Genomic DNA, 27108 nt, shown 5'->3' with positions numbered 1-27108 from the left:
AGTTGGATCCTTTCACTGGAACATTGTTAATCCAAACATTTCCCAATATCAATGTTTTTTTCCATCATTAACAGTGTCTACAGTCGGGTCTCGCCAAGTCTTCTCAAGATTTATAACTCAACTTGGCAACAAGTCAGGCAATGAACTCCACACAAAGACAGAACACATCACATCACTTCCCTCACAAGGGCTGTCACAGATAAGCTCTGAGGCAAAACAGGCTCCTATAAATATTGAGTTGTATGACCCACCTACATAATTATTAACTCTCTGAGTTGCTGCAAGAGTGACTTTGGTCTCAGAATTACAGCGTTTCTCTGGTAAAGGTGTCAGGCGACAGATGGTCTCTAACAGCTGTGATTATGGACGACAAGACTCAGAAGCTCAGCCTGAAGCGGGAACTAGGTCTGGTGGGAGCCGTGTCCCTCATCGGAGGGACCATGATTGGCTCTGGGATCTTCATGTCCCCGCAGACGGTGCTGTACACCATCGGCAGCCCCGGAGCCAGCCTGGTGGTGTGGGCATGCTGTGGTTTACTGGTGATACTGGCCTCTTTCTGCTACGCTGAGCTGGGCACCGTCATAAGAGAATCAGGGGGAGAGTACATCTACATCCTCAGGACGTCCGGTCCAGTCGTCGCCTTCATGTTAATCTTTAGCTCTGTGTTGTTTGTGAGACCCGCTGGTGTTGCTGGCATCGCACTGAGTTTTGCTCAGTACGTTGTGGCTCCTTTCTACCCAGAATGCCCCCCTCCTGTGCTGCTGGTGAAGTGTGTGGCTGCAGCTGCCATTATAACGCTGGCTGTTGTAAACTGCCTTAATGTTCGATTTTCAATGTCAGTCCAAGTGTTTTTTATGGTGGCCAAGGTTCTGGCCCTGGCTGTCATTATAATAGGAGGAGTGGTGATGCTTATCAGAGGGCACACTGAAAACTTTGAAGACTCTTTTGACAACACCAATGTGGGCATCAATCCAATTGGCATTGCTTTCTACCAGGGCCTGTGGTCGTACGACGGCTGGAACAATCTGAATTATGTGACAGAAGAGTTGAAACGTCCAGAGGTAAGTAAATAAGGCTGCGGTGGAAAATGTTATTGTGCTGGAGCATAGTGAGTAGGACCAATAAGCAGTCCATGTTGAGCCGACCTTGACACTAGATGTCCTCCACACCATCACCTTGAAAACAAAGTTACAGATGTTTTCTTCATGAGCTGCACATTTTAACTTGATACAGAAAATATGATGTAGGGTCATGAATTCATGAATGACGCGATAAAGCAGTTCAGGGATTTGAAAAATGTATAATGTCAGATCAAAATAGTCTGTCAGTGTACAATACAATAGAAATGTCAGGTAATAGAAAAAAAGAATAACTATTTAAATACCAATATCATCCCCACTTCCTGACTTGGCATCAAACCTGCAAACTAACTCACTGTTTTGGGGAAGTTTAGACAGAAAATGACCACAATCTCCACAAAAGTGTCATCAAATTACCTGCTGTAGACACACTAATGCCCCAAAATAACACAATAAAATGACAAACAAGTCACCCAGTCTGTGCTGCGAGGACATTTCCTAAGATTGATCTTTATGTGGACGACTTGCTTCTTATGTAGCATAGAGATCTGAGTCTTCCTGGTATTGTGTGTTGGTTGACTAACCAAGTCGTGGGAATATGGGTTTGAATTTGCACAGTGAACCGTAATCCAGGGTGCTGGAAAAGAAGCCTCCAGTGCCAGTTACTAACTCTTTATTACAGGAGTATGGGAGAGGAGATGGGAGTTTACCCATCCGATCTACATGTGCTTTGTGGACTTGGAGATGGATTACATCTGTTTTCTCTGGGCTGTCTTGTCGGTGCACTGTAGGGATGTGTCATTGCTCCTTGCTACGTGGTTCAAGCATATTTCCTATGGATGCTGGACTACGGCAAGGTTGGCTCAGCACAACCAAAGGGCATCACAATCAGAGTGATCTTAGGGTTGCATCTCTTCTTTTTGCAGGTGATGTAGTTCTCCTGGACTCACCGGGTCATGATCTCCTCAGACAGATTGTAGTCAAGTGTGTAGAAGCTGAAAAGATCATCAGCATCTTCAAGCAGGAGGTGATTTTGTTCTGCTAGGGCAGGTTGGGAGCAAATTACTGCCTGAATGAAGGAGTTCAGATATCCATAGGTTTTCTCACACTTGAATGAGCATAATAGAGATATTTATTTAAACTGGGAGAGCATCATCAGTGCTGCCAGTGTTGTAGTGGACTGTTGTGGTGATGACAGAGTTGAACCACAAGGTGACCCTCAATTTAGCAATTTACCTTCCAATTGTCACCTTTGGTCGTGAGGTTTGAGTTGCAATTGAAAGAATCACAGATACAAGAGGCTAAAATACGTTTTCCAGTTTGAGCTCACTCCAGTGATATCATGAGGAACGTGGCTTCCAGAGGGAACTTGAAGTGGAACCATCACTTCTTCCCTCTGAGAGAAGCGTCCCAAACCTTTAAGAGTTACAGCAGCAATTCTTTTAGTCTTAAACGTTCAGGTTTCACCTAAAAACTATCATCACGAGCAGCGAATAAATACCAGGTATGTCAGCTGATTGGGTCAATTATGCTGATGTCAACAACACACATCAACAAGCTGTGGAGGCCTGTGACGTCATCAGCTTAATGGACGCCGTCAGCTGGTACATGAGGTATTTGCTGTGGTTTCCAGACACCAAACTGTCTCTGATGATGGTTTTTAAGTAAATCCAGGAGACCAGAACAATGAGTCTGTCATTTCTGGAGGAACCTCATATGTGTGTTGAATATCAGTGGGTCTCCTGATGTGACAAACTTCAGCAGAGAATCTACAATAATATAAGTTAATGTGGTAATTCATCATAATTCTGCTGTTGAAAGCTGGTGATCGTGTTGCCGTTCATAACAGAGCACACCCAACTAACACATATGCATTACGTGGCTAAAATTCAGAAATGAATAGATTTAGAAGAAATATACAGTAAAGTCATTTATTTATCATTAATTTATTTGTTTTGTGTATTTAGAAAAACACATTTATTTAACTGCGGTGCACATGTATATACTTATTCCCATATAAAATGGGAGCCCAGTCATTTAGACGGCAGGAGAAGCATTATATTCCATTAAAGGAAGAGCTGCAGGTGGAGGACATGTTAGGTGAATTGACAGACCCAGTAACAGGACTATAAGAGGTGAAATCACATTTTCACTCCAGCAGGTCTGAACCTCAGAACAAGTGAGAACTGTTCATGTGAAGATGACCAAGCAGCTGGATTTTTTAAAATTGGTTTTCAGACAAACTCATCCCAGTCATTTACTCTGGCTCCTAAAGATGTAGCCGCCACTGCTCTGGAGTGAGAAAGGAGCTGGAGGTAATGATGTCACTGACAAACAGCCTGCCACACCTGCTTTTAGTGGCTGACATTCTCACCCACTGGACACAGCCCTGTCATTACCCGACAGCAAGCAGTTAATCTGTACCTAAGCTTATACACTGTCCAGTGTCCTCTGAGAGTGCACATGGGGAGACACCAGCTCTCTGACAATGGAGAGTGACAAGCAGAGGCTCAATCTGAAGAGAGAGGTGGGGATCACAGGAGCTGTGTCATTCATTGCTGGGACCATGATGGGGTCTGGGATCTTCATATCCCCCCAGTATGTGCTGTCCACCATTGGCAGCCCTGGAGCCAGCCTCATTGTATGGACTTGCTGCGGGTTGATAGCCATGCTGGGGGGGCTCTGCTACGCTGAGCTGGGCACAGTCATCCCGGAGTCCGGAGCGGAGTACATCTACATGCTGCGGACGGCGGGGAAGGTGGTGGCCTTCATGTTCGTCTTCAGCTTCATCATTGTCATGAGGCCCGCCAGCGCCACGGGGATTGCCCTGAGTTTTGCAGAATATGTTGTGGCCCCTTTCTACGGGGGCTGCGGCCCCCCACAGCTGGTGGTGAAGTGCGTGGCCGCAGGAGCCATCGTGGCGCTGGCCATAGTGAACTGCCTGAGCGTCCGCCTGGCCACCGGCATCCAGGTGGTGTCCATGGTGGTGAAAGTGCTGGCGCTGGCCGTGATCGTGCTGGGGGGCGTCGCGATGCTCCTCCAGGGCCGCACGCAGAGCTTTGAGGGCTCCTTTGAGGGAACAAACGTCGGTGTCAGCTCCATCGGCATTGCTTTCTATCAGGGCTTGTGGTCCTACGATGGCTGGAACACTCTGAATTATGTAACTGAGGAGCTGAAACATCCCGAGGTAAGAGTGTCAGTTTCATGAAATAATGCAATTATGCTGTTGGCAAATATTAATTTCAGAGATTGTATGCTTTTTGATCTTCAGTCAAGATTAGGGTAAACTGTAATTGAACGTTAATTAACTACAACTTTGTTGTGTTATAAAAATAAATGTGAAAAAGGTTCAGATGACTTCGTCGGTTGAGTCCTTTTGATCTGTACACTTAGGCATCAGATGAACTTTCTCTTTAAAGTTGCATGTCGGTCTCACTTTAACAGCAGCATAAATGGTAAATGACACATTGACACATTGTTTTTAGAACAGTTTGATTATTTAATTAAGTTAAGTTAAGTTTAATTAACAATTAAGTTCAAATTGATGGCACTGTTCTCCCTCAAAACTCTTACAACTTTCACATTTTCACATATTTCAAAATAAATATTTTGTATTTTTTGTTCAAACTAATGATCACCTCCATATGATGCTCATGTTAACTGTAAAAAAAAAGGTTTGTGCAGCTCAGAGGGGCATTTTCCCCTGGTTTATCTATCATCCATTGTTTATTGATCTTGTTGGGCGATGATTCATTCAACAAAACAAGAAATTCACATTGGAACATCACCGCACCATATAGATCTATTTTTACAGCTTTGACAGTAAATTACACAATGAGTGAAAGTGCTGCTTGAATAACACAACAGTTCAACACAATGATGATCATATCCAGATAAGTGATCTCATGATAAGTTCAGATGAGAACTTTGAGTCAAGAGCTGGATACACAAAGATTTACAGCTACAGTGGAGTTAATGTTAAATTCAAGAAGTCGACAGTAAACTGTTTTTACTCTCCCAAGTTACTATTTTGTCAGTCATTTATTTTTTGTGCAGCTTAGTGCTCGGGTGTGTGAATGCTCCTCTCTCTGGGTGTCTGCTCTGTAAGGGTGAATAACAGCTACAGTGCCTCAGCCTTATGCTCTCCGATCTTTGTGGCCATGGTGGACAAAAACCCTGAAGGCCTGAAAATGAAGCGGCAAATTGGTTTGATTGGTGGTGTTGCGCTGGTTTCAGGAACAATGATCGGATCCGGTATATTCATGTCCCCACAGTTTGTACTGGCCTACGTGGGGAGCCCTGGAGCGAGTCTGGTGATCTGGGTTCTCTCAGGAGTTGTAGCTATGTTTGGAGCACTGTCCTACACTGAGCTTGGGACTGTCATTTCTGAATCTGGGGGGGACTTCATTTACATACTGAGGATCTACGGTTCAGGTCCTGCTTTCTTTGCAGCATTCACTTTTGTCTTGGTTGTGAGGCCGTTGACCATCTCAGCAATGGGAATAAGCATTGCAGAGTACGGCGTAGCACCACTTTACACAGGCTGCCCTCCTCCACAGCTGCTGGTGAAGTGTGCTGCTGCTGCAATCATACTAGTTGCTGCCAGCATCAATATTTTGAATGTCCGCATTGCTCTCAGAATCCAGGTGGTCTTCTTGGTGGCCAAAGTGGGGACACTGACACTCATAGTAATCGGAGGGATAGTGGAGGTCACACAGAGCAGCACTGTCATTGTGGACAATTTGAAAGTTGAGAATGCATTTAAAGGGACTCAGTACTCTTTGAGCACCCTGGGAATGGCTTTTTATCAGGGACTCTGGTCCTATGCCGGCTGGTACAACCTGAACAATGTCATTGAGGAGCTGAAAAGACCAGAGGTAGGAGTGTTAGAAGCTGGATTGTGCATGTGTGTATATATTTTTTTGTAAATGCAGCAGTCCCTAAAGTCACTCGACAGGTGATGTCTTGTTAAAGATTATTTATTATCATAAGCTTTGAATCTGTATTTCAAAATCCCTTTATCAGTCTGTTGTCATGCAGAAAAGTTTCTGTGCAGACCAGTGACCAAGCTGTCAGAGGTGTCAGTGTTCAGTTATATAAAGATCACAGATGTGACCATAAGCGCAATGAGGTTGTGGTCTTATCTAAGTGTGACGAAGGTGAGGATCCACCAGTGTTGTTGTCATGTGCATGTGTGCAATGTATCTTATATAAAACACGAGAATATAGCAACAAGCAGCATTTGAAATATCATATGATATTCTGCAGAAAAAGCAGGTCACACACAAGGTTACAAATCTCAGATGATGTCAGGTAGTTAATTTTTTTCTTTATTCACAAAACTTGGCTCTGCTTCATGTGACTGAAAATGAATTTAATTTAAACAGATAATGTAAAACAATGATTGCAGAGGTTCAAGGACCAAACGATTTTATCGACTCATTTTATTCCTCATTAATGAGATGTAAATGTAAACCTTGTTATGGGAATTTTGACCTTTATAAAAGATGTGGTGTAAATCATTTTCCAGTTACTGACAGTGGTTAACCTTTGTGTTTGATAATACTTGTTGTCATGGCAGCTTGACCTAAATGCTTAAAGCAACAAGGACTGAAACATTTGTGGTTGTGCAGAAACTGAAAGGCTTAAGAACCTGTATAGAGCTTTGAATGATATTATTTACTGCAGTTCTTATTAATTTAACTGTCGCGAGATAATTGCTGATGCTCGGTGTCTTAGACATTTCGCTCAGCAGAGCTATTAGATTTTTATTTCAGATTTAACTCACCTAATAAAAACAATAACCAATGACGGTTTGGAGGGCAGTGTCTTTTTATATAGGTAAGAGGTGACTCCAGGACTGATGGTAAATGTTTGTGCATAAAAAAAATACTTCTTAGCTGACATATTTTACCTGAATATTTAATTCATGATTAATAAGGTTGGTTGTTTATTAATTCTTTGCATTAATCACTGTCATATTCTAATACATTTTTTATTCTGTCACACTGCTTTAATCATTTGCACATCCTCATGCACAGTTTCTTCTATGTAAGATACTGTGGTGAGGAGTCAACTTCTCTTTAATTATGGTTCAGCTGTTAACATTTACAGCACTTCATGCTTAGGCTACACTCAGACTTCTTAATAATTTCATTCAACATTGGAGTCTAACTTCTACATCCTTATTTATCCCAATTCCAGCATCAGTATTACAATTACCCATCATGCAAGTTTGTTCATACTGATCAAACCCTAAATGTTTTTTTTCACCTCAGGTCAATCTTCCCAGGGCAGTGGTGATCGCCATTTCTCTGGTGACCGGCTTGTATTTGCTGGTGAACGTGAGCTACCTGACAGTGATGACGCCCAGAGAGCTCATGTCTTCCAACGCAGTAGCAGTTACCTGGGGGTAAGGCAGCACCTGATGTTGATGACTGTGGTAGATTGTTTTAGACTGACTTGTTTCTGATGTTAAAATAACAAATGAAAACTAGAATTACCTCCTCGTGGTTGTACGCCAACGTGACTCCGACTAGATTCACCTTATATTCCTGTTTATCCAGAGTCATATAATATATTAATCATTTATGTGAAATTTTGTCACAATTGCTGTGTGAAGCTTTGAGTAATGACTAGACAGTGTTTTTGTGAAGTCACACTGACTTTGACCTTTGACCTTTAAACCACCAAAATCTAATCAGTTCGTCTTTGAGCCCAAGTGGACATTTGTGCCTAATTTGAAGAAGTTCCTTCAAGGCGTTACTGAGATATCACGTTCTCAAGGCCAAAAATGTGTTTTGTGAGGTCACTGTGACTTTGAACTTTGACCTTTAGCCACCAAAGCCTAATCAGTTCATCCTTGAGTCCAGATGAACTTTTTTACCAAATTTAAAGAAATTCCCTCAAGGTTTTATGGACTTATTGCGTTCACAAGGCCAAAAATGTGTTTTGTGAGGTCACTGTGACCTTGACCTTTGACCTTTGAGAACCAAAATCTAGTTCATCTTTGAGTCCAAGTGGAAATTTGTGCCTAGATTTGAAGAAGTTCCTTCAAGGCGTTATGAGATATTATATCCACAAGAATGGGACGGACAGACAACCCGTAGTTCACAAATCACTAATAACCTTTTAAACAGAAAAAATCTGAATAATGTCCCGAAGCCCCGTGATATACTTCCTATTTGTAGCAGGTGGCTACTACTTCCACTTTTGTCCACAGGAATAAGGTGCTGGGGAGCTGGGGGTGGATCATGTCTGTGGCTGCAGCATTGTCTGCTTTTGGGTCCCTGAACGGGACCTTCTTCAGTGGCGGCCGTGTGTGCTTTGTTGCTGCCAGGGAAGGACACATGGTGAGAAAGTTTTTCTGTTATAAAAAATATGTGTGATTGTTGAGTATAACATTGTTGTGACAGGGTTTATGTTTGTTTGTCTTGTAGCCAGGTATTCTGGCCATGGCTCACGTCAAGAGACTGACTCCCTCCCCAGCGCTGATCTTCACCACCATCATCTCTCTGGTGGTGCTGATCCCTGGAGACTTCCAGAGTATCGTCAACTTCTTCAGGTGAGTCTGCGTTTCTTCTTCCTTTTTTTAGAAAAAAAAACAACCAGATAACCTGTTTGTGTTTGTCTGACATTTATCTCTACTGCTGTTGTCAGTTTCACTGCCTGGTTCTTCTATGCCATCACCCTGTCTGGACTCCTCTATCTCAAGATCAAGAAGCCAGAACTCCCCAGGCCATACAGGGTCAGCGTCACACACACTTTTCTCCTTTTTCAACACTGCATGAGAACCACAGCTTGTTGTCATGTTTGTTTCTTCCTCTCTCCACAGGTCCCCATTATACTCCCCATCCTGGTCCTCATTGCAGCAATATTCCTTGTGCTGGCACCGATCATAGACGATCCTCAGATCGAATACCTCTATGTGACTTTATTTATCTTCAGTGGAATCATTGTCTACATACCCTTCATCCATTACAAGCTCTGCCCCGGCCTGTTGACCAGGTTAACGATGTTCCTGCAGCTCTTCTTAGAGGTCGCCCCGGCAGAGAAAAACCTGTGATTTCCACCTCTTATACATCTGTTTTCCAATTACACTGCAGGTTACATTCAGCAGACACTTAGTGTGTAGTATTACCTCACACTTTTAACTTCTATAATATAATGCTGCTAACCTGCTCCAAGCTGCTTGTAAAATGTGCTCTGAGAAGCATATAAGTAATTTTGTATTGCCTTTTTGTACAGGTTCACGCAGTATTTATTTTCCTGACTTTTGACTTAAATTTGCCTGTGCAACAGATGAACACCTCTGCCATTGTTAAATTCTTTTTCAATGTTCATTTGTAAAATGCTCCAGATCAAAACTCCATAAAAATGAATGTTGATCAAATTTTACAATATGGAACATCCAGGTCTGTACAGAAAAATGTCCAATTAAATATCAAGTTTTTTCTTGAGTGATAATACATATCGATTTGAGGGTGAGTGAGAAGAGGCGACCTTGTGAGAAAAAAGCATCAGAAGCTAAGCTGCTGTTTTTTTTGGCTGCAGTGGAAAAACATTTGTCACAGTGCATAAAATAAAAACTGCAGAAACCTTTGTCATTAAACAATTACTGTTTTAAGTATCTTGTGTTGTTTTAAAGAACTACATGTGCCTTGTGATTTCATGGAAAGAAAAGTCCTTGTCCTCCTGCACCACCAGTTTTTTTTATCGGACGGTTTGCAATAAAGTTTGATACACACGTTCATGTCCCCCTGAGGATGAACTGAGTCAAATGATTGACCATCAAGTCAAAATTTTTCTGTCCAATGTTTTATTATGTTTGATTGTATGATCTAGGTATTAAAACCTGCAAAGCTAACAACATTCTCAGCAGCCATTGCAGTACTTTGTGTTCAGTGCTAATACGCTAAACTAAGACAATAAACAAATTAACATTATACCTGCTAAACGTCAGCATATTAGCATTGTCATTGTGAGCATGTTACTATGCTGATGTTAGCATGTAGCTAACAGCACCCCAGTGCCTTACGGCCTCACACAGCCCCGAGCACAACTACAGGTTCTTAGTCGATTTTTTGCCACATTCACAACTCGGTTTATGTGCAGTAAATTCTGTTATTGTATTCATCTGCTGTGAGTGGATACTGGGCGACGAGATTAATATTGTTTATTATTATTTATTAATATTATTTATTACTATTGTAATGTTCCTTTTGAGTCTTAGATTCAAAGGAAACACTTGACAGATTGTGTGAATTTAAAAAAAAAAAGTTTATTAAATAATTGTTCTCCACCAGAAGGATATAACAACACATGGCCAATTCATAGTGCAATTTTCACATGACAAAAGATTGTTCGACACAAAACAGGAAAGAGCAGGACAGGGGGGTTTGTATCATGTACTGTGTGCGCACACGCAGACAAAAAAAAGTCTGACATGGGAAATGACAAAGTGTCTCTCGTGTACTGTATGTGTGATGTGTGTCTGTGTGTGCGAGTCCTTTTGTCAGAATCCATTTGATCATCACTCTGCATTTTTCTTCTCTGTACCGTTTGCACAGCTCTGCTCCCCTGTCCCACTCCCGCCCCCCTGTGACAACTGGTGGTACAGCATGTGAAGCCGCTCCGCGTTCATGTCTGCGTCCTCCGTCCCCTCACAGCACTTCATCCAGGACTGTGGAATGGCCTCGATGCCATAGTGGGCCCCGGCGATGGCCCCGGCCATGCAGGCTATGGTGTCTGTGTCCCCTCCCAGGGCCAGGCTGTATGCTATTGTCCTCTCCAGGCCGCCGTAGTTCTCTGGAAGGCATTCCCGGGGCTGCAGGCAGTGGAGGACACAGAAGATGGCTGTGGGGACTGAGTGGAGTGCAGCGATGCCATTACCTGGACGGAGAGACAGAGTCACAGACTTGAAGACTGAAATTCTGCTCTGTTCTCAGCCTAAATCACACACACTCAAAGAATATAACAAAGACAATTAAGGAGGGATGGACAACAGGTGAAAAGCTAGAAGAGAAGTTGAACAGAAATATACTGAAACAGATACTGACCCAGTTCGGAGATGACCTCCTCTATGCTGACCTTGCTCCTGTCCATCAGGTCTCTAACTCTGTGGAGGCGCTCACAGAATGGCTTCTCTGCTTCCTTTAGGCTGTACACACACACACACACCATGTTAAACACGTACACAGTACAGCCTGAGCTGCACATTTCAGACCTGAAAAACATCTTTTAAAATTATTTTTTAAATTGTCCATGTTTCCTGACTGATAAACCCTGAACTTCAGATCCAAGAGACCTCTTAAAGCCTCTATGCCTGCTTCAGCACAGATACACGGAGGCTTTAATCATGTAGAACTCACATTCTGGCATCATTGCGTGTGGCCTCGTCATCCTCCACTTCCTCCATCTCTGTGATTAGCCTGCTAATGAACTGCTGAGGTAAGTCAAGCGCCCCCCGCAGGGAGAGGTGCACGGCTAACGCCTGCAGCACTGCTCCGTTGTAACCCAGAGAGCAGGAGTGGGTCAGCATGGCGCCCAGACGAGCAAACTGGAGAGGAAATAAAAAGAGAACAAAATCAGACCAACTCTGAGCCGACAATTCAGAGCATCTCCCAGGCAACTGTGTGTTTCACTGTCATTCATAATTCAGTGGAAATGGTAAACGTGGTTTACAGCCAGATACTTTAATCAACATTGTCATTTGTGCCTGTTTTAGGCAGTGGTAAAATAACCACAGGGACATATGTGCTACACACACTTTGTGGTACATATTAACACAACTAGCTAAGAGCCCACTGGCACTGAGCTGGTTCTTCTCCATCTAGTCAAGTCTAAAGACAAGACCATTTACTATAATCCATCTCGTGTCGCTTTATTTATTTGATACTTAATTTATGAAGAGAATGACTTTAAGTCTTCACTTGATTTAGATTCATTCACATTAAGTGACTTGAGTAGGATTTGATATGAGATCACATGACTTATATGGGTGGGATCTGAGAAAATATTAAACTCAACTTAAGCATTATTTCTTCTTAATTTGTAGAAGTGAATTGATTCTGGAGTTAATAAATGCCTTCTGACTTGATCCTATGACTCAACACTTTACTTGAGATTTGTGTGTCCAGTTAGGACTCAAAGTGAACCTGGTCACGCCTCTGGTTTGCTGTGTCACAGTATGGCATCTAGAACGTGCTTAGAGTCCACAGAGACACCCTCTGCTCACCCTTGTAACATCAGCCAGGTCAGGGAAAGCCAGTGCAAAGGGAGCCGCCCTCATGGCCCCCCCATTCCCGAAGGAGCCTCGACCATTAAACTGGTCTCTGGCCGGCTGGTACACGTCACTGAGCTGGGGGGAGGACAGCTTCTTCAGCACCTGGATCACTCCAGAGCCATAACCTCGACCAGGGGATGCGCTGTACTCCTTAGCAAACCTAGAGGGACGAGATACCTGAGCCTCAGTCTGCGTGTTTGTGAGTGCAGTCCTCAGTTTACTTCACAAACCTTCCACACAATATTTGCACCACAATACACACACATGTCAGCAGTGTGTGTTTGTATACCTGAGAGCCATGTCCTTCTCATCGAAGCCGGTACGGGTGAGTAGAGACTGAACCACACAACGTGCCATTGCCGTGTCATCACTGTACTCAAGAATGCCTATCACACACACACACACACACACACACATATATATATATATATATATATATATATATATATACACACAAAATACATTATTATCATACATCTTTACTAATATTTCAGTAGTTTATAAATTAGCTATAAAGTGTTCTACATTTAAAATGAATTAAAATTCTTAATTCAATAAGTAGCCTGCCAAAATGTGTCTGCTACATTTTGACAAATGTGAAATGCAGCCGGTTTTCTCAGTTTAAACTCCACATTTTGAGTTTGGGGGCATCACTTTTACTGACGGGCATTTCCCACCATTTTGACGTCATGCAGTAAATTATAGTAAACCAACACGTATGCAGTAATTTAATATCGGGTATCTAAGTAATGGCAGGATTGTATAGTATTTATAGTCCTACTCTAAGTTTTAGTCTTTCCAAGCTCTCCTGCAGGACAGCTTAGCTTGGGTGAAGAGCACAGGAGGCCGGGGGTCAGTGTATCTGTACCCATGCATCTGCACCACGGTCATCAGGACCACCTCGGATTCCGGTGTCATGTGAGTGGCTGTATTTCACTGACCGGTTCCTTTGGTCTCGTCGTCCAGGCTGTTCAGGTGCTGCAGCACACTCTCCATGGGAACCTCCTCCGCGCCTTCAAACTCTCCGCCGACACAGTCACCGACCACAGCCGCGACCAGCGCTCCCCTAAACCGGGACAAAGACGCCGGGCCCCCCGCTGCCACCGCTCTCACTGCCGTCATTGCCATTCATCCGCCGGGGAGGAGACTTCAGCCTACACCGAGACAAACACGCTGCTGGTCCGCGGACCAGGCTGTGAGACAGGGAGTGGACGCAGCGCAAGTTGCAACAACAACAAATGTTGACTCAACTACCCCTTTCTAACGCTTCCTGAAAACCTTTGGGTGCCTGTTTGACCCCGATGAAAGGTTCCGGTCGTCCCACATAAAAATGTCATCAATAGACTGGGCCCACACTCACAGACGGGGTGCAATCTGTTCTGGTTTGTCTACTTCTATGCACAGAAATCCGCTGGGTACCGAACTGGACACAATAAATGCGACCCAGCTTTCTGAAAAAGCTCATTATCACCACCTAGTTGTTAGAGTTTTGAATGGGCCCTCAATAGATATTTACATGTCCCCTTTGTGCGGTTTGCTCTTTTAGTGGCAGAGCAGAGCTCACTGTTCCCGCTGGTGGTTTGCAGATCGCCTTCTGTTGGACTGGAGCTCTCTGAAAAGATGAAAATATCTTGCTGATCATTTTTATTTAACTGTAATTTAATTAACAGATAACTAACGTAAAATAGTGAACCGGATTACATGCTTGGGTATTATTATTATTGTTATTATTAATTGTAAACAAATGAGCACATACAGATATGTGATACATGAAATATATATCCCGATATTAAAAGTGATGTTGCCACATACGTCACCTAAGGGGATATATTATTATCACATGTCCTCCAGATATTTGAAAGTTTATAACAAACATTAAGTACACATGATATAATTAGTATATGTACATATATAGCAAATATCTGTATTATGAGTTGCACAGCACATATCAGCGTAACTGGATCAAGCCCCCGTCACTGATACCAACCTACAGTCTCACCCAGCGCATTGTGATCAAAACAGCTGTCGATGGTGAAATCCCTGTCAAACTCGCCGCCTCTGGGTTTTCCTGCGCGTCCCCTCAGGCACTTACAGTAAGGGTGCTGGAAGCGGCCAAACTGGGCGCAAAAACACTGCGTGCACCCAGTGAGACGGTCATTATTTTACACAGCATCATTTAAATAATAAATAAGGTGCCAAAGCTCCTAACTGAGAAAGTAACTGCTTTGTAATATGTGCTTTGAAATTTAAAGTCGTTTCAGTGTTTTGACTTTTTGGGGAAAAGAAACATAAATTTCACTATAAACGTGAAAACCACAAAAGCTTTGCTATAAAGGTTTGTCGGTGTTTTTAATACATCCTTGTTCAGCGTGACCCTAAATATTGCCATATGAAATTCCGTGTAATATGGACTGGACAGGAATCTATTGAAATTTTCAGCCAATCTATAAAGTAATGGCTTTTAGGAGTGCTAGGATGCATTTTTATTCGGGGATTATTTTTTACGTAACATTTTAATTAAATTCAAAATAAAATGAAAAGGCCACGATGCACCATTGGGGTGTGGTGTATGCAGGCAAAGCAATCCAGTGTCCAAACACAACCACTGTGTTTCCTTTTTATGCCTTTCTCCAAACAAGCATGCAAACGGAAGAATAAATGGATTATGTTTTCCGCTGCTTCTCCTGCCCTGGTTAGAAAACAAGCCCCGGGGCGTGCTTGTCCTAAACCTGTCTAAAAAATACTAGTGAATCCAAAAAAAAAAAAAGCTAAACAAGAAAATAATTTCAGAAACCAAATGACTAACAAAAGAAAATACTTTCAAAAAAATTAAAACAAATTCATTACAGTAGTCCAAACTCAGAACAAATGAATAAATGCCTCCTACAAAACCATTTTCACTTAGTTTTGTATACATCTATTTTGGCCGCTTCCAGCACCCGTACCGTAAGTGCAGGAGGAGACGCGCAAGAAAATCCAGCCTGCGTCTCACTCATACTGTATATAAAAGGTCTCACTCGACCGCAGTTCCAAACATACGGTAACGTTAATTTTTTTTCCACTAAAATGTTTCTTCGTCGTTGTCGGATCTGTATTTAGTTGTTGTTTTAAATGTAAAAATGTGTAACATCTTAAAAAATATATCCGAAAACATTAGAGGGGCTTGGGCTTACATTTTTTATGTAGTTAACTTACCAGCGTTAGCCATCTAGCTTGTTTCTTCATTGATGTTACAGCGGCATCCTTTTTGTCGCCAGCTACTTGCATACATAACCCATAACCCTCAGAGGTAGGTGGGTGTAGAGAAGCGCGGCGTCTGCAGCATAATTAAAACATGGCGGACTCTGAGGAATTTAGACTTAAACGATTGAAGGTAAGAAATACTTACACAATATGTAATTACAGGAACAGTCAGACAGCTAGCTAACTGATTAGCTGATCTAGCTACATGGTGTGACATTTAGGTAATGTGGGCTAGCTTTGGGGCGAGATGTGCATATTTAAGCTAACATTAGCTCGCTAGCTTACAACCCTGTAGCTCCCAGCGATGATGCATGCCGCTACGCCGAGCTCCATTTAAAAGCCTGGCGATTTGATGATGAGCAAATGAACACATTCACCACAGTGTGACTCTGGTCTTGTGAATCCGAAGAGCCTGCATCTGTCCAACAGCGCAACTTTGGTCTTGCAGCCGATTGCTGGTTCCACAGCCCCTTGCACCGGGGAGGGCTGCTGCGAACAATACAAAGTGGAGATTTTAATGAAGCTGAGTGTTGCAACATGAGTCACTTAGATGCTCTTGTAGCTGCTGTCTCCAGCACTATTGCAGCGTCTTAGTGGATTGTTTGGTTTGTGTGTCTAAAATTACAAATATGCCAGAAGGCGATGTTTGTCAATTGGAGTTTGGTCAGATGACCTCCTCCAACCGATTGGCCACTATAAGGTCTGTATTAATTTTTATCTGTAATAACAAGACATAAGAAGAGCACGGCCCATATGCCCAGTTACCCAAAACGTTGACATGAAGAGGTTGCAGTCAGTGAATGTAGGTGTTGTTCCTTATGTTAACCCAAACATTAAGATGTAAGCTAGAATTTATGAACACTCAGATGATGTTTTCCCATCTCACTTTTGAGAGACAGTAGACTTTAGTGATCTGTTCTGTCATATGTTATTGTGTCAAGAAGATGGGGAACAGTTGGCTTTCTAGCCAGTTGTGTTGAAAACAGGTTTGTCGCTGGGGACAGACTGTGTGCAGCAGGGGCACCTGCTGGTCAGATGAATTCAAAACAGTCAAGGTTATTGTGGGTGAAGACAGAGGTGTGGTGTATAATTTTCACAACAGGCATTTTGACTTGTCATAGCAAGCAAATAATAATGTTAACGAAAGCTGACACTTAAATGGAAGAGACTCATCACTAATGTTATTAGTTCCACCTGTGCTTTTTCTGCTATAACAGGATAAAGGTCTAAACTTAAATGTGAAAACACAGTTGGACAAACGGCGTTCACCGTGCGCAGCTCAGGTTAGTGACAAACTGTTGCTCTGTTGACTGATGTGATATTAGGTGGAGGTTTGTGGGGCAAAAACGTGATCGTTAATTAAGTTGATAAAATTAAGGAAATCATTTTAATAACAAGTCTGTTGTAGGATGAGTAGCAGTTATTGATGTTATAAACTTAAACATACAGAAATATGGTGGGAATATAATATACAGCATTGATATTTAATAAATTATTGAAATGACTATATCTGTTTGAGGGGCTGAACTGCATTTTTCTGAACATACAAATGGGACGTACAGTTTTGTATCTAGGACCAACCTCTCACGGTTTATGACTCATTTACTTTGTGTATTGATGACTCAGAAAAAGGTCCTTTACAACACAATCTTGGGGGAAGGGGTCGATATCTCTGTCTCCTTACACACAATTCAAACTGGATCCTAATTGGGATAAATGTAAATCCAAGGGTGATTGGGTATTACCTCATACATCTAAGAATACCAATAATAAATCACAGTAGGTCATTCTAAATACGAGTAAAGAATTTAAGTCTTGTAAAAAAAATAAATAAATAAATAAAAAAAAAAAAAAAAAAAAAATTGTAGTTTATTTTACATGTGTATTTACTAAGAGGGAGGGGACACTGTTTTTTCCCCCATGTCTGAAATAAACTTGTGGTGGTAGTAGGTGGAAAGGGGCCAGTACAGAAATGGTCTACTACAAACAACAAATTCATGTGGCTTTAACACAATATTTAGATTTATTGAATATTTCTATTCATGTCACATCATATTTCACAGATCCAACCACCTCGACCTTCGCGTCCATCTACCCACATGGGAAGAGCAAAACAAAGTTAAAAAAAAAAATAGATAAAGAATAAAACACTAGCGTGCACAAAGATGGCACTGTGTCAGAGCAGTGAATCTCTCTGGGATTTTCAGAGAACAGCTCCAACGCCTCTGGTGTTGGTTCATTTATCAGCATTCGCAGACATGCAGCCAGGTGCTCCCCTTTCAGTCTGAAAAACAGACACTTGGCTTTAAATGAACTACACAGAAATTAGATGTAAAATATATTAATTGCTGAAAGAAAGATAATATTCACTTACCCAGTTCATGATTGGAAAATCCCCTCAGAGACATGACCAGCCCCGCTGCAGCTAGAAGGCAGAGGTCATGTTACTAAGTGCTGAATAGACTCTTGAGTCTTGTAGCTACCAACACAGCATACTCTCTACTTTCTGTCTGCTATCAAAGTCAGGGAACAGTTACGCAATTGGGAGAAAAGGAGTTACTTTACCTGGCTCACGCTTGTGAAGTATCATGGATATATAGAAAATGAAACTGTCGAATGTTTGTTTTCGAATGAAGTTTGATAATCGTGTGGAGGAGTCAAGAAAGCTGAGTTTATTAAAATATTTAACTAACCTCTCTCTACCCTACAGCATGAGGAGCGCCTCTCCAGAGTGTTTGACGAAGTGATGGGGTTGGGAGACTTTGCTGAGTCCTCCAGGGGTTCTGCCACCTCTTCCAGGAGCGGAGGTCAGGACGAGACAAAGGGAGTAGATGAAACCTCAGGACAAGGGGAACACCAACAGGCAGAAGAAGAGGACAGCAACGGCAGCAGACAAGAAGAAAAGATGGATGAGGGGGGGGCAGAGTCATCCTTTCCTCGCATTTCTACCCCTTCCTCGGGCCAACCCTCCTCGTTTGCTGTGAGAACCAACGAAGGAGGAGGTGGAGGAGGAAGTGGAGGGGCAGCATTTGATAACGCATTGGATGGCCTTCCTATGTATGGGCCAGAAGAGGAAGATGAAGACTGGCACTTCGCCCTGCCTATGGGCACACTGGAGGACGTCGATGTGGGTAAGGCAAACAAAAAAAGAAGCCAACCAGTAGAGGGGAACAACGCAAGTCGAGGCGATCCCTTTGCTCGTGAGCCCAGAGGGGGGGAGGAGGAGCGAGAGAGGGAGGGGAGCGTTGGGTCTGCCAACACCTCCCACTCCTCCCAGGACCACACACCTGACAACAGCCGAGGTAAGGCATTGATCACCAGTTCCATATTACCGATATCTAATCACTGTATCTCAGTATCTTCAGAGAGCTCTGACCTACCAAAACAATTAGTTTTTAAGCTGCCATTGAACGGGCACGCCACACATTTACACTTCAAGTTCTGTCAATTCATCACTGAGGGTATTATTCAGCCTGTGGAAACAGTTGTAAGATGTCCTCTGTGGCTGTGGGGGTTGGGGGGATTGGTGAAGTCTGAGAAAATAAACCAGATGATGTCATCAGGGTGGTTTGGGTTTGGAGACTGCACATGTCTACCAGAAAGCCTGTATAACAAACTGGGGGATGTAGGACTTCAAATAAATAAGCATTTACCAGGCCGGATGGGCCACTGAAACATACTGTTGAGTTGCATTATGGGAAATGTAGCTGGCCCCATACTTGTGACTAAAAGTCAGCTGCTTCAATTTTGACCTTACTAATAAATGGGAAGTGAATAACTTTCAAACAGAATGTGAGCTGAATACACTCAGACTATTTTTCCAAGGGACTCAAAGAAAAGCAGTGTGCCCTGAAAGTGTGTGCAACAGTGTGCTCACTGACTACCATTTTCTGGCATTCATGGTGGCCTGAGCAGAGCATGTGTAGTTGTAAACTTGGTTGTGTATTGTTTTTAAAAGAACATTTTGTTTTGTCCCTGTCTGTCAGATGGAGGCGTCCTGACCCAGGCAGAGGAGACAGAAGACAGCCAGCAGGGAGAGGTGGGGATAGTCATGTAACAGCTTCTAAAATCCTTTTTGAAACTTCAGTGATTCATCATGAATATTGTTATTGTTTCAGAGGTCAGAAGCAGCTCCAGTGGAGGACAGTAATCCCCCAATCTCTCCTAGTATCAATATTAAAGATGAGCCCATTGATGAGGGCTACGACGCTGCTTTACTGCCTCAGAGCTCCATCAGACAGATCAAAGAGGAGCTGGAGCATCAGGAGGTGAGAGGATGTTCTCAGTATGCATGTGCTGTTTACTCTTTTTTTTAAAATAAATTTTAAATACGATTCAGGCAGTGAATTACAATATAATTAGACTGAAGCTGCTGACAGACCACACTGTGTGTTGATTGTTAATGAGACAAAATGAGGTCAAATCTTAGTATATGTCTGGACCGCTCCCTAGGATATTTGCATTCAGCTTAGTGTCAGCTGGTTTCATCCCTTTATCTGTTTGCTTCTCTCGTGCTCTCTGTGTACACATGTACAGTATTTTAATATTCCCAGTGAAGTTGTTCTCAATCAAGCCCCTTTTCCACTGGTCAAAAAACCTGCCAAGACCCAATAACATCAGGCTTTTGTTAGCAATAGAAATGGCTACAATCAGCACTCACACCCAGTTCAAGTGACTCGGCTCCAGCTCCGATCAGCATTGATGTGAACACAACACCCGGGTGAACAGGCTAATTTTTACACCTCTTCCTGCTGTAACGTCTTTGAGAGCTCAAAGACTGTAGACAGATCTGTCACCTGTCCAGCACAGTGCCGTTAAAGGGGTAAAAATTCTGAAAATGTAGTGACATAGGCTCTAAGTTGGCAACACAGCTTGTTAACACCAAAACTTGTCTGGCCAACCAATAGTAAAACTGTATCACTCACTCAGTCATTCAGCAACATTCGTGTTTATAGGGCTCCGCTGTTGTGGTTCAGCCAAAAATAAGGCACATTAGATCAGTAGTAAGGTTTCTGTTTAAAGCGGACTCACAGCACTACACTCTGCAGAGGTGAGGAAGGCAAAATGAACCTCAAACAAATTCAGATTTCTTATATTTGATCATTTCAGGAAGAGCTGAGAATCAGCTCTGTCTACTCTGTAGGAGGAGCAAACACCTTTGTGTCCCCTGCTGGTGAGTTTGTGCTTTTTCACTGAGACATGTTTTTCTCCCTTTAATCCTAAAACTGGTTTGTACTGGTCATATTGTGTCACTGGGATGAAACGCCCCTTGATTTTTAGGGGTACTGTTTATATTCATAATGAATCAAAAATTCACCAGTCCTTGACTTACATTGATCCCTCATTTAATATGCACAGATGATGCTGTTTTCTTTCTACGATTCAGATTTCTTTCAGAGCTGTGTCAATGTGTACACACAATGTTTGACTAGTAATGTGAGAAAACACAAATACTGCACAATGTGGCCAGAAGCAGGGGCACAGGAAATGGCATCTGTTACTGCCTGCAACAGCACTTGGGTTAGTTTGGTCATTTGCTGCAGCAGTAGACCTTTTTAGACATTTTGACACATCACAGCATGAAAAACAGATGTCTAACTTAATCATAACTGCATCATGATATTCCACTTCCAGGACACCGGTATTGTGCATGTTGAATGTAGCCTGGGGAGTTTTTAACCTTTTAGCAGGGCTATAGACTTTTCAGTGAGTGGGTCCCTGATTTGTTTTTAGGTGTTTTTATTTTAATGTAACATAACCACTGCCATATACCACAGCATTATAGCCTAAGCTAATTTACAACAGCAATCTTCAGATAATGTATAAAACTCAATAATGAAATACAGAATGACACAAAACACAAAAAGAAAACACACACACACACAAAATGGCACAAGACACAATAAATGTACCACAAAAGTGTGTCTCATTCATGTGCATGCTGGTGTGTGTTATGTTTGTGTACAAGAAAATGCCACAGGCCACAGAGGCCTCGTTAATGTTAATAGATATACCTGTGCTCGTCCTGTTATAAAGAATCTTCAGCAGCTTGTAGTTTAAAGCTGCACATTGTCCATCCATGTTTGTTATTTTTAATTGTCATCAAAATTATACAAATTCAATGTAACTTCTTGTCTTGACCACCCTTTCTCCTCTTATCCGCTCAAGTGCCAGCAGCACTGCCAGCCCCCCCTCCAGCAGCCATTTTTATCCCAGGTAGAGGTGCAGTCCTACAAGCTATGGCTCCCCTTCCGGTCAGACCACCAGCTCCAATCCCGAGTTCACTGCCTGCTCTGGCACCAGTACCGCCACGCCCACCTCACCCCCCTGTTCCTGGTAGTGTTCGCTGCAGTGGCTGCTCTAAGGTACTGTTGTAACTCTGTGCAACACATAAGACTCTTCTGCACAGATGTGCATAGTGTTGAGGAAAAACTGTCATTATTGATGTCAAAAGTTTAAACTTTATATCATTACCACTCATGTTTTATTGCTTTATTATTAACATAGAACGTCAACAGGGAAATATTGACCAGCTGTGTTAATGCCATGGTTACCTGAAATGATAATGTTAAATGGGCAATGATACAGCTTTTGTATTTCCCGTCATCTTTATGTTTCATGGTTCTGTAAATGATTCCAGGTTCTGCTGAAAGGCCAAACAGCTTTCCAAAGAAAAGGTTCGACGCAGCTCTTCTGCTCCACAGTCTGTCTGACGGGACATCTGCCCCCACCCACGAAGAACAGATCCTGTTTCCAGTGCAACAGGTACATCTTTGTTTCCACTTAATATCAGGGTGTCATTTAGATATGGGTTCAATATAGCTACTGTTCACTAGTACTTGTTTCTAAAAACTTTTGTGTAAGTGTAAAGGTTGTCACAGGGCAGCGAGACTTTTTCATGACATTGACAGCAAAAACAGTTCATTAAGTTTATCACAAAATGCTTTTGTGTATCACTGCATTTGGGATTTGGATAATTCATGAGTATTTAATTCTAATGTAGCCTAAATAGAAAATATTCAATTTGGTGAATCACGTGCATTTAAAATGCTATTTACTCCCCCCCATGAACTTGGAAGAGCTGCTCCCTTGATACATTTAGCTTGAATGCATATTAAAAATAACAACCACTGTATTTTCTTTGTGCCTTTTGCCTTGCAGAGAGATCCTTCAGCCCAGGGACATGATCACGATTCCAGCAGACGACAGCAACTACATGCACTTTTGTGGCCAGTTCTGTCTGTCGGTCTTTCGACACAAGAAGAAAAATACTGACAAGATTCCTGACAAATGGGCTGACAAACGACTGGAGAGGAAGCCGGAGAAGCCGCCTGAGAAACTAGTGGAGCGACAGCCTGAGAAACCCTTTTGCAGTGTCTGCAGAGTCACCAATAGGGTAAGAAACATAAAGGCGACACAAAAACGACTGTTCAAACAGATTTAGTCAATATGCCTGATCAGCCAAGTCAGGTTCTGCGTCTTTACTCTTCTTCATCTTACTCTCTTTCTTGTCCTTGTGTTTGACTGGGATCATCTCTACAGCAGATTGAGCATGAGGTCACCCATCAAGGTCGCCTGCACAGCCTCTGCAGTGATGCATGTTTTGTAACATGGCGCAAGATGCGTCAGTTAGCCATGAACTGCTGCGAGGGCTGCGGACTTTACTGTAACAGTAACTCGGGCTCCTGTCAGACGCTCACGATTGAAAGATCTCAGCTCAACTTCTGTGGTCCAACCTGCATCAGCACCTACAAACAGGTATGTGTCTGTGTAAAGAGCTCATTTTTATTGTTGGGTTCCTTTTGAAATAAAGATGTTTCAGTATTTATGAAAAAATTTAACATTAACAGTGAACCATTTTTACTTTTTAATTGCTTCATATGGCAATAAGAGGCAGAGGTGGACAAAGTACACAGCTCCATCACTTCCAAGTGTAGATCTACCTGGTCAAATATTTCTCCAATACAAGTGAAAGTTGTTCAGTCAATTAGTACAGCACTGGCTTTTAAAATGACTTTTTTACATTGCATTGTTTTTCTGTTCCACAGTGGATTTACACTAATGACTGAAACCACTTACTGAATGACTGAATTACTGTAGAACCTGAAGAATCTAAAGCTTACATAATATCCTACAAAGTCAATAAACACAATTAAATCATCAAAAGGTAAAAGGTGGTTGTTGGTTATAAAGGAAAAACGTCATATGTTTTCAAAAAATATATATATATACTCAAGTAAAGTACAGATGCTACAGAAAGTACAGAAAAATGTACTTCAGTACAGTACTCAAGTAAATGTGAGTAGTTACTGTCCACCCCTGAAAAGCGGTAACTCAAAACTTCAGCTTCAGTGTCCAGAAATCATTTAATACCAGGAAAAAAAAAACCCTGTTTATCATGCACATGTACCAAATGTAAACCCCTACAACACTGTTTTCATGCAGACCTGCCGAAAGACGGTCGAGTGTGCCAACTGTCACAAGATTGCAATAGTGTCCTCCACCATCATAGAGCGAGACCAAAGGGGCAAAATTCAACTTTACTGTTCACCTGCTTGTGTGGAACAGAGTCGACCCCCCCGACATGTTCTCACTGGTAGGACACACTGCAGAGACACACACTCACATGGCAGGTTAACTGAGCTGTGCAGTCATAAAAACAGTATGTGGGACAGTTTCACTGCATCGTATCACAAGTAAAGACAGAGAGGGCATATTTCATTATTTTTCAATATACATGAATGCATGTTTACATATTTATTTGTGAGTTAAGTTCTGCTTTTAATATTTTTTTATGTTACACTCCTGTAGGTACACCATTCCCATGCTGCCTGTGCAAGGTGTCAGCTGTTCCTCAGTATCATCTGGCCATGGTGGACGGCACCATTCGTAACTTCTGCTCCTATGACTGTGTTTCGATATACAGGGTAAACACACCAGTAGCAAACAAACCATTTTTTTGTCATCTAACTTGTTGACAGAGCATGTGTTGGTTCAAACCTTGTCTTGTCGTGGATTTGACATTGCTTGTATTTTTCCTCCATGTCTTTATAGAAATCTGGGCACCCCTCTCAGCCAGACCTGACCAATGGAATCTCCTCTCTCAGGGACCCCTCCATCAGAGATACCCCCAAACCAGGGCCCTCTGCCGGAGCCAGCTCAGTTCCCCCCATCCCTCAGGACTACCCCTCCTCAGTTCCCTACCAAGGCCATCATCCCAGTCATACCTCAGTGCCCCCACTGGTGCCTCCCTACCCAGCCATGTCCTCCCCCTCTGTCCCAGGGCAAGCCCAGGCCAGGGCCCCCCCTGGTCAGCCCCAGAAACCAACAGAGGGTGGGCACAGTGATGCCTCCAAACTGACCTGCCATCAGTGCAGCAAACAGTTTAACACCAAGCCGCTGCTATTCAGTCACCAAGTAAGGAGCACAGGTCACACGTATATGTGTATACAGACACCTGATATACATACATGCTTAACCCTTACTGTGTTGTAGCTACCTGCATGACCTGAGGGTCATACTGATCCATTAAACTTGAAGATAACACTGATGATCTTTTTTTTCTTGCAGTCTCGTATTTCTATGTTCTGCAGTAAGACGTGCTGTGAACAGTATAAAAGCCAGAAGAATATCCTGGCGCTGTGTGAGTGCTGTAAACAGGAGAAGGTCCCCTTTGACATCATCAGCTACAACCAACAGGAACTGGTCTTCTGCAGTGAAAGTGAGTAAACACAGAAATGGCTCTTCAACCTTTTTCCTCCATTCTATATTATTTTCAGATATTTCACTGCCTCAGCGGATAAGATCTGTGGCCTGAAAGTTGTTTATTAAAGTATAGAACTGCAATTACAGAATCCCAGTCAACTTTGTGAACGTGGACCAGTCACAGACTTGACAAAACTGATTTTAGATTATGAGAAAATACATCTGGCCTTCCATGGTTTCAAATTAATAATTGACAAAGCTTTTAAGTCCAAATGTAATGTCATAATTACACATTTAGTATTAAAATCAGTGTCATTAGACTTGCAGGCAGAAATGAATGTTTATAGCACCCTAATTAAACAATATAATACCCCACCCATCCTGCGTTCCAGGCTGTAAACTACTCTTCAAACATGACCTGACCTCTCGTAACAAGGATCATCCCTGGCGTCCCTGCACCTACTGCTCTGGCATCGGGCAGAAGATGCTGCACAGCCACTACGGAGGCAAGCTGGAGGAGTTCTGTAGACCCCACTGCATGTCCCAGTACACTGTACTCTACTACGGGGTAAGGAGTTGGATGTCCCAGTACACTGAACCAAAAACAGCACCTCAATGTGTTTTTTTTTCTTGTTTATCTTTAATTAATTTCTCCACCTTGTCTCTTTTCACCTGTCATGTCCTTCCTCCTCCTCCTCCTCCTCCTCCTCCTCCTTCTTCTTCTCCTGTCCAGATGGGGAGATGTGACAGTTGTAGGAAACAGGGCTACCTTTCAGAGAAACTACAGTGTTTGGGTTCAGTGCGTAACTTCTGCAACTTGCCCTGCCTGCTGCAGTACTGCTACCTGCATTTTGAGACAAGCCAGCACACCAGCAGTAACGGTACTGGAACGGCCCCTCAGACACCATATGGTAAATTGTGTCACATTAGTGTTACATGATGTTGATCAGCTAGAGTTCATGCTAGATAAAATATCATTATCAGCTTTTTGGTTTTGACTTTTAAATTATTTTTAAAAAAAAGAAATTTCTTTGTCTGAAATTTTAAGACATTAAAGTCCAAGTTAAAAAAATCTTAAATATTCTTTTATACCTGAGTTTGGATGTTAAAGTTATGACTCTGTCTCAGATATGATTCCCTCTTCTTTCACTCTTCCTCCAGCTCCAACCCAGCCCCACCACTCCTCTAAGATGAATCCTGTCATAGCTGATGTCGTCTCATTGGCCAGTGGCTCAGCCACTCAGCCCAGTGTGTCAGCAGATACTGCTCTGACTGGTGAGTTCACACACATGGCCCTGAGTGGGTGTTTTCAAAGAACATCTGATTCTCTTGTTGGACATGATGGCAGCAGAGTAGAGCTCCTTTCTCCAGCTGTTTCCTTCAGTTCTTACCAATGAAGGAAACGTAAAAGGATTAATAAACCGAGCTCTGTTTCTGTAGTAAGAAGTAGAATGTTTTATACTGAATGTAATCACCTAATACAGGATTATGTAGTCATACTAGTTAATAGTTTATATATTTAGGATATGTATTCAGAACTGTTGCATGTCTCTTCTTGTGTTGCAGGAGCTCTTCCAACCTCCAACGTTGACGGCAAGAACCTCGACCATGTATGTATTTTGTCTGTGTGTGTGTGTGTGTGTGTGTGTGTGTGTGTGTGTGTCTGTTTTGTGTGTTAATGTCTGTTTGATTCAAGTTAGACCTAACATACAGTATACATATGTTTAACTGTTGACAAGACAATAACTTTAGCCAAAAATAGTTTTTCTACGAATCTGACTGGAGATCTGATCAGAA

General features: G+C 42.5%; 3 protein-coding genes across 12 annotated transcripts in view; 2 read left to right on the top strand and 1 right to left on the bottom strand.

The window, feature by feature from the left end:
* The first annotated feature begins 201 nt into the window (after positions 1 to 201).
* Positions 202 to 9950, top strand: LOC139613988 (b(0,+)-type amino acid transporter 1). Of its 4 annotated transcripts, XR_011686869.1 has the most exons (7): positions 4658 to 5956; positions 7358 to 7491; positions 8302 to 8431; positions 8519 to 8643; positions 8739 to 8826; positions 8914 to 9784; positions 9844 to 9950. XR_011686869.1 is itself a non-coding variant. In XM_071471035.1 (6 exons), exons 1-6 carry the CDS (start codon positions 363 to 365, stop codon positions 9142 to 9144), a joined length of 1407 nt encoding a protein of 468 aa, XP_071327136.1. In that variant the 5' UTR covers positions 202 to 362; the 3' UTR covers positions 9145 to 9950. The 4 variants fall into 4 exon arrangements, 3 of the variants coding, with proteins under 3 accessions (XP_071327136.1, XP_071327135.1, XP_071327134.1); XM_071471035.1 differs by lacking the exon at positions 4658 to 5956 and adding an exon at positions 202 to 1061 and having other exon boundaries at positions 8914 to 9950; XM_071471034.1 differs by lacking the exon at positions 4658 to 5956 and adding an exon at positions 3299 to 4266 and having other exon boundaries at positions 8914 to 9950.
* A 389-nt stretch (positions 9951 to 10339) lies between these two features.
* adprs (ADP-ribosylserine hydrolase) lies at positions 10340 to 15678 on the bottom strand. Its single transcript, XM_071471036.1, has 7 exons — positions 15559 to 15678; positions 13305 to 13975; positions 12653 to 12749; positions 12316 to 12523; positions 11450 to 11637; positions 11138 to 11238; positions 10340 to 10970 (listed from the first exon to the last, which is right to left on the bottom strand). The coding sequence occupies exons 2-7, from the start codon at positions 13489 to 13491 to the stop codon at positions 10612 to 10614; spliced, it is 1140 nt and encodes a 379-aa protein (XP_071327137.1). The 5' UTR covers positions 13492 to 13975; positions 15559 to 15678; the 3' UTR covers positions 10340 to 10611.
* Positions 15304 to 27108, top strand: part of LOC139613985 (zinc finger MYM-type protein 4-like) — a 26637-nt gene continuing 14832 nt past the window's right edge. The window contains exons 1-18 of one of the 7 annotated variants that reach the window (XM_071471030.1): positions 15314 to 15403; positions 16824 to 16889; positions 18317 to 18908; positions 19593 to 19645; positions 19725 to 19874; positions 20716 to 20779; positions 21775 to 21971; positions 22247 to 22371; positions 22768 to 23002; positions 23149 to 23364; positions 24052 to 24202; positions 24418 to 24533; positions 24661 to 25023; positions 25177 to 25327; positions 25704 to 25879; positions 26045 to 26222; positions 26473 to 26586; positions 26878 to 26921. In XM_071471030.1, coding sequence (XP_071327131.1) covers positions 18353 to 18908; positions 19593 to 19645; positions 19725 to 19874; positions 20716 to 20779; positions 21775 to 21971; positions 22247 to 22371; positions 22768 to 23002; positions 23149 to 23364; positions 24052 to 24202; positions 24418 to 24533; positions 24661 to 25023; positions 25177 to 25327; positions 25704 to 25879; positions 26045 to 26222; positions 26473 to 26586; positions 26878 to 26921 — 2889 coding nt within the window. In that variant the 5' untranslated portion in view covers positions 15314 to 15403; positions 16824 to 16889; positions 18317 to 18352. Of the gene's footprint in view, positions 15404 to 15596; positions 15737 to 16823; positions 16890 to 18316; positions 18909 to 19592; positions 19646 to 19724; positions 19875 to 20715; positions 20780 to 21774; positions 21972 to 22246; positions 22372 to 22767; positions 23003 to 23148; positions 23365 to 24051; positions 24203 to 24417; positions 24534 to 24660; positions 25024 to 25176; positions 25328 to 25703; positions 25880 to 26044; positions 26223 to 26472; positions 26587 to 26877; positions 26922 to 27108 lie in introns of those variants that run through there. The other 6 variants (XM_071471026.1, XM_071471027.1, XM_071471025.1 and 3 more) reach the window with 6 other exon arrangements.

The sequence above is a fragment of the Trachinotus anak genome, unplaced genomic scaffold (genome assembly GCF_046630095.1).
Source record: "Trachinotus anak isolate AG129_WGS33_773 ecotype Australia unplaced genomic scaffold, CSIRO_AGI_Tana_v1 ptg000033l, whole genome shotgun sequence".
In the NCBI taxonomy this organism is placed as follows: Eukaryota; Metazoa; Chordata; class Actinopteri; order Carangiformes; family Carangidae; genus Trachinotus; species Trachinotus anak.
Note: the sequence above shows the minus strand (reverse complement) of the source record. Positions and strands in the feature narration are given on the sequence as shown.